At 37.9% G+C, this 15,253-nt stretch overlaps 1 protein-coding gene across 7 annotated transcripts in view; it reads left to right on the top strand.

The window, feature by feature from the left end:
• Positions 1-15,253, top strand: part of LOC133660751 (innate immunity activator protein-like) — a 90,538-nt gene that overhangs the window by 62,778 nt on the left and 12,507 nt on the right. For all 7 annotated transcript variants that reach the window (XM_062064364.1, XM_062064375.1, XM_062064367.1 and 4 more), the window contains one exon: positions 7,612-7,764. In XM_062064364.1, the coding sequence (XP_061920348.1) occupies positions 7,612-7,764 (153 nt within the window). The remainder of the gene's footprint in view (positions 1-7,611; positions 7,765-15,253) is intronic.

Genomic DNA, 15,253 nt, shown 5'->3' with positions numbered 1-15,253 from the left:
TAAACGTTTTGGGAGACAATGATCTTATGTTTAAAAAGCCCATATTGTAGGTATTGGGCTGTTTTGACGAGTTTTTGTTGAAATTATCCGTAATAGCAATATTAATAATATTGCGCTTATTATGCGTAGTGCACTTTAAATAGTTTCGACCATATCTAGGAATTGATATGACAGGAATTTTCAGATTGTTTGCTTGGTGCTGCGATAAACTGAACGCATAATACTTTGCCACCTCAGTAGAATGCATGTCTACCTCTGACACATTCACAATAGAAAAAACATTATGTGAGTTGTGTGTTATTCTACGAGAATTGCTATGTGTGCTGGGATTATCCAGCCTGGCGCTGGCTAGTTCTAGCTTAACTGACTCCTCACCCGGACTAGCAGACTCTGTAATTGCCTGTGACCGGGCTTGCTCTAGTGTAGTTAGTCAAGTCACTTTGTAACATGTTTGATTTGTTTGAGAATCTTTCTGTGATGCAATCCGGTTTATTCTCTACTATATTAGTAGTGTTTGAGAGCAGAACTAAACGTAAAGAAAGGACAATTAGTTTGTGTTCTTTTGTGGTTGCTATGCCTAAATACAACTAGAAGACCTGCTTGTGCAAATAAACTAACGTCATGTTAAGTCCTAGTAATTAATATTGTGATTGTTGCTCCAATCCACCCTATGTTCATTCTCCATTTTCATAACAAACTAAAAGTTTAGTAGTTGTTGTGCAGATAAGACAAGTGATTTATTGGACACGGATGACCATATTATAGCGTCTTTGGTAATATTTGTTACCATCAAGAAAATATCCTTCATAGTATTAATAAAGTAGATGAATACGCCCAAATCTGCACTTATGCAGGAAAATAAAGAGTAAGTATGCTAATGGGGCTCTAGACCCGGGGTGTCCAAACTTTTTTACTTGGGGGCCGATTTGGGCTAAAATAATTTGACTGGGGGCCAAAAGCCGACTGTATGTAATTTAATTTATAAATAGACTATACATATATATATACTGTGTGTATGTATATATATATATATATATATATATATATATATATATATATATATATATATATATATATATATATATATATATATATATATACCGTATTTCCTTGAATAGCCGCAGGGGCGCTAATTAATTTAAAACCTCTTCTCACTCCTGCGGTTACCTAAACCATGCGGAATGAGCAAGCATGCTCTAATTATTTTAAAACCTCTTCTCACTCCGGCGCATACCTTATCATTAAAAACACATTTAATAAAAAAAACGTTATTATGATCTTACCTTTACTTGTAGATGGGTCCATGTGCAGCTGCTTCTGATCAAAGGCAGTCTTTCTCATCTTTCTTCAATTTTAAAAGTCTCTGGAGATATTCCTTTAATTATTACCTCCTGCTTCGATTGAAAGTCCAGTTTAGAAAACGGTTTTATTTTAGATATGTAATCCTCCATGTTAAAAGTGCAAGCAAACAATTGCTGCATGCTTGCTGCTTGTTGTCTTCTTCTGCAGTACCTGTCTCCTGCAGTACTGGTAGTCGCAAGAAGGATCACTAGCGCCCTCTACCACCTGGAGGCGGGAGTCATTTAATGACTCATATTTGACCCGGCGGAAGTGCCAAGCATGCGCTAATTATTTTGCGGAACGAGTTTGACCCGGCTGTAATTCTAGGCAGGCGAATACTATATTCCCGGCGCCAATTCAAGGAAATACGGTATATATATATATATATATATATGTATATATATATGTATATATATATGTATATATATATGTATATGTATATATATATATATATATGTATATATATATGTATATATATATGTATATATATATGTATATATATATATATGTATATATATATGTATATATATATGTATATATATATATATATATGTATATATGTATATATATATATATATATATATATATATGTGTATATATATGTATAAATAAAACACATATATGTGTACATATTTGTGTGTGTATATATGTATGTATATACATGTTTGTATGTATATATATATAGGTATGTATGTATGTGTGTATATACTGTATATATACATATATATATATATATATATATATATATATATATAAATGTATGTATATATATCAATGTATGTGTATATATATATATGTATGTATGTATGTGTGTATATACTGTATATATACATATATATATATATAAATGTATGTATATACATCAATGTATGTGTATATATATGTGTATGTATATATATGTATAAATATATATATATATGTGTGTATATATATGTATGTGAAAGTATATATGTATGTATGTGTATGCATATATATATGTGTATGTATATATGTATGTATATATATATCAGTTAATATAACCATCCATCCATTTTCTACCACTTGTTTTTTTCGGGGTTGCGGGATATATTACTATAATGGATACATAATTAATATAATGGATATATAATTGGGTATCAAGAGTATGTAAAAGTTGGACTTCTACCTTGTTTACTTCTGTGACGACCTCTTTAAAGTTTTGTAATCACTCGGAAACATCAAGCAGCTAAGATGTGCCAAACATGGATAAGTGTAAGGGGAGGGTTTTTTTGCATTTTTCCCATCATGCATTGTAGTGGATTTAAATTGGTGTAATTTTGAAAAAGAAATGGTACTTTAAAGTTGTTGTTCATAGTATCCACAAAGTTCAGTGACCAGGTTAAGTCATGTGTGTGTTGACTTTATTTTATTTATTTATTTTGTACCATGAGTGGGAAATGTTCTTTGGATTGGGTCATATAAGTTAATGGTGTGCTACACAGTTGTAAAATGTACCTTTCTGTTCACGTATGTACAGTTTTAATGTTGTCCACAATATAGAGGTGAATTAGCGTCAGTCAAATCAGTTGTCATTTGGAAACCTCTGCCCTAGAAACCTGGAAGTGCTCCTAGGTCAGGTGATTGAAAGCCAGCTACTATATATATACAAACCCCGTTTCCATATGAGTTGGGAAATTGTGTTAGATGTAAATATAAACGGAATACAATGATTTGCAAATCATTTTCAACCCATATTCAGTTGAATATGCTACAAAGACAACATATTTAATGTTCAAACTGATAAAAAAAAATGTTTTTGCAAATAATCATTAACTTTAGAATTTGATGCCAGCAACACGTGACAAAGAAGTTGGGAAAGGTGGCAATAAATACTGATAAAGTTGAGGAATGCTCATCAAACACTTATTTGGAACATCCCACAGGTGAACAGGCACATTGGGAACAGGTGGGTGCCATGATTGGGTATAAAAGTAGATTCCATGAAATGCTCATTCACAAACAAGGATGGGGTGAGGGTCACCACTTTGTCAACAAATGCGTGAGCAAATTGTTGAACAGTTTAAGAAAAACCTTTCTCAACCAGCTATTGCAAGGAATTTAGGGATTTCACCATCTACGGTCCGTAATATCATCAAAGGGTTCAGAGAATCTGGAGAAATCACTGCACGTAAGTAGCTAAGCCTGTGACTTTCGATCCCTCAGGCTGTACTGCATCAACAAGCGACATCAGTGTGTAAAGGATATCACCACATGGGCTCAGGAACACTTCAGAAACCCACTGTCAGTAACTACAGTTGTTCGCTACATCTGTAAGTGCAAGTTAAAACTCTCCTATGCAAGGCGAAAACCGTTTATCAACAACACCCAGAAACACCGTCGGCTTCGCTGGGCCTGAGCTCATCTACGATGGACTGATACAAAGTGGAAAAGTGTTCTGTGGTCTGACGAGTCCACATTTCAAATTGTTTTTGGAAACTGTGGACGTCGTGTCCTCCGGACCAAAGAGGAAAAGAACCATCCGGATTGTTATAGGCGCAAAGTTGAAAAGCCAGCATCTGTGATGGTATTAGTGCCCAAGACATGGCTATCTTACACATCTGTGAAGGCGCCAATAATGCTGAAAGGTACATACAGGTTTTGGAGCAACATATATTGCCATCCAAGCAACGTTACCATGGACGCCCCTGCTTAATTCAGCAAGACAATGCCAAGCCACGTGTTACATCAACGTGGCTTCATAGTAAAAGAGTGCGGGTACTAGACTGGCCTGCCTGTAGTCCAGACCTGTCTCCCATTGAAAATGTGTGGCGCATTATGAAGCCTAAAATACCACAACGGAGACCCCCGGACTGTTGAACAACTTAAGCTGTACATCAAGCAAGAATGGGAAAGAATTCCACCTGAGAAGCTTAAAAAATGTGTCTCCTCAGTTCCCAAACGTTTACTGAGTGTTGTTAAAAGGAAAGGCCATGTAACACAGTGGTGAACATGCCCTTTCCCAACTACTTTGGCATGTGTTGCAGCCATGAAATTCTAAGTTAATTATTATTTGCAAAACAAAAATAAAGTTTATGAGTTTGAACATCAAATATCTTGTCTTTGTAGTGCATTCAATTGAATATGGGTTGAAAAGGACTTGCAAATCATTGTATTCCGTTTATATTTACATCTAACACAATTTCCCAACTCATATGGAAACGGGGTTTGTATATATTTGTGTGTATATATATATATATATATATATATATATATATATATATATATATATATATATATATATATATATATATATATATATATATATATATATATATATATATATATATATATATATATATATATATATATATATATATATATATGTGTGTGTATATGTAGGTGTCATTTACATATATGTACATGTAATTTACATAAACTCCAATAAAGACTGACTAAATGGTTTTATGTTGGCCAAAAATGAAAGCAGTACTGTTAAACCATTCATTATTTTATTCTGATATAATCTGAGAATTAACTCTGATTAATCACAATTCAACAATTATTGGTGTTTAGTCTTTATTAATGTTGTGCTGCAGGTGGGTTGATTGCGTAAAAAAATGAATCAGATGACTATTGATTGATTATTTTGTATTAAAGCATGAATAATTCATGCTGTGCAGAGTTTTAGATCAGTGAACTGACACATTGTTTAACACTCTTCTACATTCTCAGAAGTATATTTTGTGGTCTGCCTTTTTTAGGGGTTTAACCTACTTTGGAGCATTTTAAAAGCATGATAAGCCAGAGTTGAGCACATAATGCTTTTAACCTAACAAAGCTTTCCTTTATCCTCACATTATTTTATAACATGATTTATGCCTAAATATACAGTTCATACGCTTAGTATTCACAGCGTTTCACTTTTTACACATTTTGTGTTGTTACACTGAGTCCTAAATGGAATACATTCATTTTGTCCTCAAAATTCCACACACAATACCCCATAAATACAAAGTAATTTTTTAATGTATGCAAATTTATTAAAACTAACAAAAAAATTACATGTACATAAATGGTAAATGGGTTGTACTTGTATAGCGCTTTTCTACCTTTCTAAGGAACTCAAAGCGCTTTGACACTATTTCCACATTCACCCATTCACACACACACATTCACACACTGATGGCGGGAGCTGCCATGCACGGCGCTAACCAGAACCCATCAGGAGCAAGGGTGAAGTGTCTTGCTCAAGGACACAACGGACATGACTAGGATGGTAGAAGGTGGGGATTGAACCAGTAACCCTCAGATTGCTGGCACAGCCACTCTCCCAACTTCGCCACACGTATTCAGAGCCTTTGTTCAATACTTAGTTGATGCACCTTTGGCAGCAATTCCAGCCTCAAGTCTTTTTGAACATGATGCCACAAGCTTGACACACCTATCTTTGGACACTTTCAACCATTCCTCTTTGCAGCACCTCTCAAGCTCCATCAGGTTGGATGGGAAGGTTTTCATCCAGGATGTCTCTGTGCATTGCTGCATTCATCTTTTCCTCTATCCTGACTAGTCTCCCAGTTGCTGCCGCTGAAAAGCATCCCCACAGCATGATGCTGCCACCACCATGCTTCACTGTAGGGATGGTATTGGCCTGGTGATGAGCGGTGCCTGGTTTCCTCCAAACATTCATGCCAAAGACTTCATTCTTTGTCTCATCAGACCAGAGATTTTAGTTTCCCATGGTCTGAGAGTCTTTCAGGTGCATTTTGGCAAACTTTTACTAAGAAATGGCTTCCATCTGGCCGCTCTACCATACAGGCCTGATTAGTGGATTGTCCTTCTGGAAGGTTCTCCTCTCTCCACAGAGGAATGCTGTAGATCTGATGGAGTGACCATGGTCTTGGTCACCTCCCTGACTAGACTAAGATGAATGCAGCAATGTACAGAGACATCCTGGATGAAAACCAACTGGGAGACTAGTCAGGATAGAGAGAAAGATTAATGCAACAATGTACAGAGACATCCTGGATGAAAACCAACTGGGAGACTAGTCGGGATAGAGGGAAAGATGAATGCAGCAATGTACAGAGACATCCTGGATGAAAACCAACTGGGAGACTAGTCAGAATAGAGGGAAAGATGAATGCATCAATGTACAGAGACATCCTGGATGAAAACCAACTGGGAGACTAGTCGGGATAGAGGGAAATATAAATGCAGAAATGTACAGAGACATCCTGGATGAAAACCAACTGGGAGACTAGTCAGGATAGAGAGAAAGATGAATGCAGCAATGTACGGAGACATCCTGGATGAAAACCAACTGGGAGACTAGTCAGGATAGAGAGAAAGATGAATGCAGCAATGTACAGAGACATCCATCCATCCATTTTCTACCGCGTGTCCCTTTCGCGGTCGCGGGGGGTGCTGGAGCCTATCTCAGCTGCATTAGGGCGGTAGGCGGGGTGCACCCTGGACAAGTCGCCACCTCATCACAGGCATCCTGGATGAAAACCAACTAGGAGACTAGTCTGGGTAGAGAGAAAGATAAATGCAGCAATGTACAGAGAAATCCTGGAGGAAAACCAACTGGGAGACTAGTCAGGATAGAGGGAAAGATGAATGCAGCAATGTACAGAAACATCCTGGATGAAAACCAACTGGGGGACTAGTCGGGATAGAGGGAAAGATGAATGCAGCAATGTACAGAGACATCCTGGATGAAAACCAACTGGGAGACTAGTCGGGATAGAGGGAAAGATGAATGCAGCAATGTACAGAGACATCCTGGATGAAAACCAACTGGGAGACTAGTCGGGATAGAGGGAAAGATGAAAGCAGGAATGTACAGAGACATCCGGGATGAAAACCTTCCCATCCAACCTGATGGAGCTTGAAAGGTGCTGCAAAGAGGAATGGTTAAAAGTTCCCAAAGATAGGTGTGCCAAGTTTGTGGCATCATGTTCAAAAAGACTTAAGCTGCTGCCAAAGGTGCATCAACTAAGTATTGAGCAAATGCTGTCAATACTTATGTACATGCCTTTCTTTTAGCCTTAATACATTTGCATAAATAAATAAAACGTTTACATTATCATTACGGTGTATTGTGTGTAGAATTTTGAGGACAAAATGAATGTATTCTATTTTGGAATAAGGCTGTAGGATAACAACTTGTGGAAAAAGTGGAGCGCTGTGAATACTTTCCGGGAGTCCTACATGTAGTTGTGAACTGTGCTTTGAAGTGTTTTTACTTTGCAGTAAATCACTTACTGGCGAATCAAATATGATGTGAAATATTTCTGTTTTCTGCAGTCCCACCAAGGCGGAGTTGCTCCCACCACTGGAGGCCGACCTGGCACATTCAAGTCTGCCCCAGCAGCTGTCCCGTCTGAAAGTCAGCCGCACGCAGTCCGGCGGCACGCCCTCCACGCCACAGCTGCGTGTCCACCGCCAGCTCTCCCTCAGGTACCTCCACTCAAGTCCCGGTGTAGGAAAATTACGATGATGTGGTTTTTCCGACTATAGTCGGAAATCCGTCTTTTTTATCTCTTTAAAAATATAAACGAATATTTTCCGTTTTTCCCGACCTACAATATGTGTTATCTTGATCCGTCTCTTTGCCATACCTGCCAACAACTACGGTTTTCCCCTAATGAGTACGGTTTTTGATAATTCAGTGGTTAAAAACAACGGTTTTCCATTAAAAATTATTAACTTAAAAAGCTTAACTACATTTCCCAGTAGCTTCGCTACTTTTTAAACAAGTAGCAAATTCCCTAGCTTAGCTATTTTTAGACCCGTGTAGCAGCTAGCTAAGCTACATGCTACAAAAGAAAGAAAGAGAGAAATGGACTAGTGCAGCGGTCGGCAACCCAAAATGTTGAAAGAGCTATATTGGACCGAAAATAAAAAACAAAAATCCGTCTGGAGCCGCAAAAAATTAAGTCTTATATAAGTGTTATAATGAATCAGAATAGTTTTATTGCCATTGTTTGAGAACGGGTTCACAAACTAGGAATTTTTCTTGGTGCAATCGTGCAACATAAAACATATATAACACATATTTGGTAATAAAAAGAGCTGTAACTGAGCTATCAGATCTTGTTATAGACTTAGAAGGAATTCAAGGAATTCAAGGAGCTACTGTTGGGAGTTATTGTTCATGTGCCTGATGGCCGAGGGGAAAAAACTGTTCAGGTGGCGGGAGGTGTGGGTCTGGATGGAGCGTAGTCTCCTGCCTGAGGGGAGAGGGGAGAATAGTGTTTGTCCAGGGTGAGAAGAGTCAGCTGTGATCCGACCGACACGCCTCCTGGTCCTGGAGGAGAACAAGTCCTGGAGGGATGGGAGCTTGCAGCCAATCACCTTCTCAGCAGCATGTACGATGCGCTGCAGTCCATGCTTATCCTGGACTGTGGCGCAGGGGAACCACACGGTGATGGAGGAGGTCAGGATGGACTCGAGGATGGCTGAGTAAGCTGCACCAGCATCTCGGTCGGCACCTTAAGTTTCCTCAGCTGCCGCAGGAAGTACATCTTCTGCTGGGCCTTCTTGATGAGGGAGCTGATGGTCGGCTCCCACTTGAGGTCTTGGGTGATGGTGGTGCCCAAGAAACGGAAGGAGTCTACAATGGGGACGGGGGTGGGAGAGTCAATCAGGGTGAGGGGGGATGGTGGGGCTGTGACTTTCCTGAAGTCCATGATCATCTCCACTGTTTTCTGGGCGTTCAGCTCCAGGTTGTTGAGGCTGCACCAGGACGCCAGCCGGTCCACCTCTCTCCTGTAGGGGGACTCATCGCCATCCGAGATGAGCCCGATGAGGGTGGTGTCATCCGCAAACTTGAGCAGTTTTACGGACTGGTGACTGCAGGTGCAGCAGTTTGTATACAGGGAGAAGAGCCAGGGGGAGAGTACACAGCCCTGAGGAGTACCACTGTTCGTGGTTCGACTGTCCGAGACAATCTTCCCCAGCCGCACGTGCTGTCTTCGGTCTGTCAGGAAGTCATTGATCCAACTGCAGAGGGAGTCGGGCACGCTGAGCTGGTAGAGCTTGTCTCGTAGCAGTCCAGGGAGGATGGTGTTGAAGGCAGAGCTGAAGTCCACAAACAGGATCCTAGCGTAGGTTCCTGGGGAGTCCAGATGCTCTAGGATGAAGTGGAGGGCCAGGTTCACTGCATCATCCACAGACCTGTTGGCTCTATAGGCGAACTGCAGTGGGTCCAGGAGGGGGGCGGTGATGTCCTTGAGGTGGGACAGGACCAAGCGCTCAAAGGACTTCATGACCACAGACGTCAGCCTACTATAAAAATGATTTTAAAAGTCTTATATAAGTGTTATAATGAAGACAACACATTATGTAAGTGTCTATACTAGTTATATTAGCCTACTATCAAAATGACTTAAAAAGTCTTATATAAGTGTTATAATAAGGACAACACATTATGTAAGCGTCTATATTAGCTATATTAGACTACTATCAAAATGACTAAAAGTCTTACATAAGTGTTATAATAAAGACAACACATGATGTGTCTATATTAGCCTACTATAAAAATGACTTTAAAAGTCTTATATAAGTGTTATAATGAAGACAACACATTATGTAAGTGTCTATACTAGTTATATTAGCCTACTATCAAAATGACTTAAAAAGTCTTATATAAGTGTTATAATAAAGACAACACATTATGTAATTGTCTATATTAGCTATATTAGACTACTATCAAAATGACTTTAAAAGTCTTATATAAGTGTTATAATGAAGACAACACATGATGTAAGTGGCTATATTAGCCTACTATTAAAATTACTTTAAAAGTCTTATATAAGTGTTATAATAAAGACAACACATGATGTAAGTGTCTATATTAACTATATTAGCCTACTATCAAAATGACTTTAAAAGTATTATGTAAGTGTTATAATGAAGACAACACATGATGTAAGTGTCTATATTAGCCTACTATCAAAATGGCTTTAAAAGTCTTATATAAGTGTTATAATGAAGACAACACATGATGTAAGTGTCTATATTAGCCTACTATCAAAATGACTTTAAAAGTCTTATATAAGTGTTATAATGAAGACAACACATGATGTAAGTGTCTATATTTGCTATATTAGCCTACTATCAAAATTACTTTATAAGTCTTATATAAGTGTTATAATGAAGACAACACATGATGTAAGTGTCTATATTAACTATATTAGCCTACTATAAAAATGACTTTAAAAGTCTTATGTAAGTGTTATAATGAAGACAACACATGATGTTAGTGTCTATATTAGCCTACTATCAAAATGACTGTGTCGCAGGCTGACAGAAATGTTGAAATGTAATATTTATTCTACACATTTTTACAACATTGGAAAACATTAGTAAAACTTCTCAGAAGGTGAGATAACTCCTGGAAATGACTGTCTTTAATGGCCAAAGGTATAGATGTGTGTGTCCAAGTTAAAGGAAACTGCAGGCTGTCTTCTTTTAATAGATTTATTGCAATTTTTAGCAAGCTAGGTATTGTTTGCTGTGGTCTGGAACAACATGGCACACAAACAACTATCATAAATGCAGTCAATATTACATACAGATAATGTGTCATGAGATATGCAAATATAAATTTAATGAAGAGGACTTAAAGGATATTAAATTAGCTCAAATATACCTACAAACGAGGCATAATGATGCAATATGTACATACAGCTAGCCTAAATAGCATGTTAGCATTGATTAGCTTGCAGTCATGCACTGACCAAATATGCCTGATTAGCACTCCAACAAGTCAATAACATCAACAAAGCTCACCTTTGTGAATTGACACACAGCAATAAAAGTTTGGTGGACAAAATGTTACAAAAAAGGGGTGGCATAAAACACGTCTGCTCAGTGTCCGCCCTGAGATCGGTAGGTTGTGAGTTCAAACCCCGGCCGAGTCATACCAAAGACTATAAAAATGGGACCCATTAACACCCGTCTTGGCACTCAGCATTAAGGGTTAGAATTGGGGGTTAAATCACCAAAAATGATTCCCGGGCGTGGCCACTGAACTGCTCACTGCTCCCCTCACCTCCCAGGGGTTGATCAAGGGGATGGGTCAAATGCAGAGGACAAATTTCACCACACCTAGTGTGTGTGTGACAATCATCGGTACTTTAACTTTAACGTCATGTACAACTTTCTTGGAAAGTTGTACATGTAAAGAAACTACGGTGAGTTCAAGGACCGCCAAAATTAGTTGGACAAAATGGCGCTCGCCAAATAGTCTCTAATCAGTGAAGCATGTTTAATATAAACAGAAAACTTTCTAACAATGAGGAAGGTTTGTGTCATGTTTGTCCTCCTACAGGAACCATATTCAAACACAAAATATATTTTTCCCCCTCATCTTTTTCCATTTTTCATACATTTTTGAAAAAGCTCCAGAGAGCCACTAGGCCGGCGCAAAAGAGCTGCATGCGACTCTAAAGCCGCGGGTTGCCGACCTCCAGACTAGTGCAACTCCACGGGCACGGGACAACATGCACGGGAAACATCAATGATGATTGTTTGGTTTACGTATAAGAACATCCATGATTGGTTGGTTGTTTACTATAATGAGTCACGATTGCTTAAGATCAGGGCAAAACATCAGGGACAGGCCAATCAGAAGCAAGATAGGGCGGGTCATGGAACCAGGAAGGGAAATCACAACAGACATCCCAAATGAGCGGGCGATTTATATATTTAAAAAAACTAGTGGAAGATGGCAGACGGATTCTCTTTCTTAGATTTTTCTTTTAGCGATGTAGACGACGTCCAGGAAACTCACAATGTGTCTACTTGGCCACAATTGGACAAATGTATGCGTCTGGATAAAACACCACATTCATGTGAGTTGTTTACCATGTAAGTCCAAATCCAAACTGCTCTCCACATGGAAGAGGTGGAATACACATTTAAGAACACACATGATTGTGGCAGACATGTTTGCTAGAGTATAACCTGTCTAAATGCTACTGCGAGCGTATTTTTTTGACTATTACTTTTTAATGTGTCCTTTCTCGCCCATTTATCAATCCATTTTCTACCGCTTGTTACTCCTGGGGTCTCCTAGCAAATCATACCTAAAAATGCATTTTCCCATCGATAACGTGACATCAAGTGCGCGCTCTTTCAGTCAATTAGTGCGCAAAGGGAGAAAAAAATGGCGAAATCATTGGGGAAACGTGTGTCCGGACAAGAAAGATGCTCTGAACGCGGTGAGTCTGTCTATACCTGTACCATCTATATGTATATATGTATATATATATGTATATATGTATATATATATGTATGTATGTATATATGTATGTATGTATGTATGTATGTATGTATGTATGTATGTATATATATATATATATATATATATATATATATATATATATATATATATATATATATATATATATATATATATATATATATATATATATATATATTTGTATGTATGTATGTATATATATATATATATATATATGTATATGTATGTATGTATATATATATATATATATATATGTATGTATATGTATGTATGTATGTATTTTTATATATATATATATATATATATATATATATATATATATATATATATATATATGTATTTATTTATATATATGTCTTTTATGTATATGTATGTATTTATGTATATGTATGTATTTATGTATATATGGATAGGTTGATTGGCAACACTAAATTGGCCCTAGTGTGTGAATGTGAGTGTGAATGTTGTCTGTCTATCTGTGTTGGCCCTGCGATGAGGTGGCGACTTGTCCAGGGTGTACCCCGCCTTCTGCCCGATTGTAGCTGAGATAGGCTCCAGCGCCCTCCGCGACCCCGAAGGGAATAAGCGGTAGAAAATGGATGGATGGATGGATGTATGTATTTATGTATATACTGTATATGTATGTATTTATGTACAAACCCCGTTTCCATATGAGTTGGGAAATATAAACGGAATACAATGATTTGCAAATCATTTTCAACCCATATTCAGTTGAATATGCTATAAAGACAACATATTTGATGTTCACATTGATAAACTTTTTTTTTTTAGCAAATAATCATTAACTTTAGAATTTGATGCCAGCAACACGTGACAAAGAAGTTGGGAAAGGTGGCAATAAATACTGATAAAGTTGAGGAATGCTCATCAAACACTTATTTGGAACATCCCACAGGTGAACAGGCAAATTGGGAACAGGTGGGTGCCATTATTGGGTATAAAAGTAGATTCCATGAAATGCTCAGTCATTCACAAACAAGGATGGGGCGAGGGTCACCACTTTGTCAACAAATGCATGAGCAAATTGTTGAACAGTTTAAGAAAAACCTTTCTCAACCAGCTATTGCAAGGAATTTAGGGACTTCACCATCTACGGTCCATAATATCATCAAAGGGTTCAGAGAATCTGGAGAAATCACTGCACGTAAGCAGTTAAGCCCGTGACCTTTGATCCCTCAGGCTGTACTGCATCAACAAGCGACATCAGTGTGTAAAGGATATCACCACATGGGCTCAGGAACACTTCAGAAACCCACTGTAAGTAACTACAGTTGGTTGCTACATCTGTAAGTGCAAGTTAAAACTCTCCTATGCAAGGCGAAAACCGTTTATCAACAACACCCAGAAACGCCGTCGGCTTAGCTGGGCCTGAGCTCATCTAAGATGGACTGATACAAAGTGGAAAAGTGTTCTGTGGTCTGACGAGTCCACATTTCAAATTGTTTTTGGAAACTGTGGACGTCGTGTCCTCCGGACCAAAGAGGAAAAGAACCATCCGGATTGTTATAGGCGCAAAGTTCAAAAGCCAGCATCTGTGATGGTATGGGGGTGTATTAGTGCCCAAGACATGGGTAACTTACACATCTGTAAAGGCGCCATTAATGCTGAAAGGTACATACAGGTTTTGGAGCAACATATGTTGCCATCCAAGCAACATTACCATGGACGCCCCTGCTTATTTCAGCAAGACAATGCCAAGCCACGTGTTACATCAACATGGCTTCATAGTAAAAGAGTGCGGGTACTAGACTGGCCCGCCTGTATTCCAGACCTGTCTCCCATTGAAAATGTGTGACGCATTATGAAGCCTAAAATACCACAACGGAGACCCCCGGACTGTTGAACAACTTAAGCTGTACATCACGCAAGATTGGGAAAGAATTCCACCTGAGAAGCTTAAAAAATGTGTCTCCTCAGTTCCCAAACGTTTACTGAGTGTTGTTAAAAGGAAAGGCCATGTAACACAGTGGTGAACATGCCCTTTCCCAACTACTTTGGCACGTGTTGCAGCCATGAAATTCTAAGTTAATTATTATTTACAAAAAAAAAATAAAGTTTATGAGTTTGAACATCAAATATCTTGTCTTTGTAGTGCATTCAATTGAATATGGGTTAAAAAGGATTTGCAAATCATTGTATTCCGTTTATATTTACATCTAACACAATTTCCCAACTCATATGGAAACAGGGTTTGTATATGTATATGTATGTATGTATTTATGTACATGTACAGTATGTATTTATATATATGTATGTATGTATTTATGTATATATATACTGTATATATGTATTTATGTATATGTATGTATGTATTTATGTATATGTATGTATTTATGTATATATATGTATGTATTTATGTATATATACTGTGTATATGTATGTATGTATTTATGTATATGTATGTATGTATTTATGTATATGTATGTATGTATATATATATATATATATATATATGTGTGTATTCATGTATTTATGTATATATATATATATATTTATGCATATATTAGGGGTGTAACGGTACGTGTATTTGTATCGAACCGTTTCGGTACGGGGGCTTCGGTTTGGTCCGGAGGTGTACCAAACGAGTTTCCACACGGACATATTAAGTAGCGTAGCGCACGTTGTGTAAACAATGCACACCGAGGCACAACACACTGC

Source organism: Entelurus aequoreus, linkage group LG01 (genome assembly GCF_033978785.1).
Source record: "Entelurus aequoreus isolate RoL-2023_Sb linkage group LG01, RoL_Eaeq_v1.1, whole genome shotgun sequence".
NCBI lineage: Eukaryota > Metazoa > Chordata > Actinopteri > Syngnathiformes > Syngnathidae > Entelurus > Entelurus aequoreus.
This window is presented reverse-complemented; position numbering and strand designations above follow the sequence as displayed.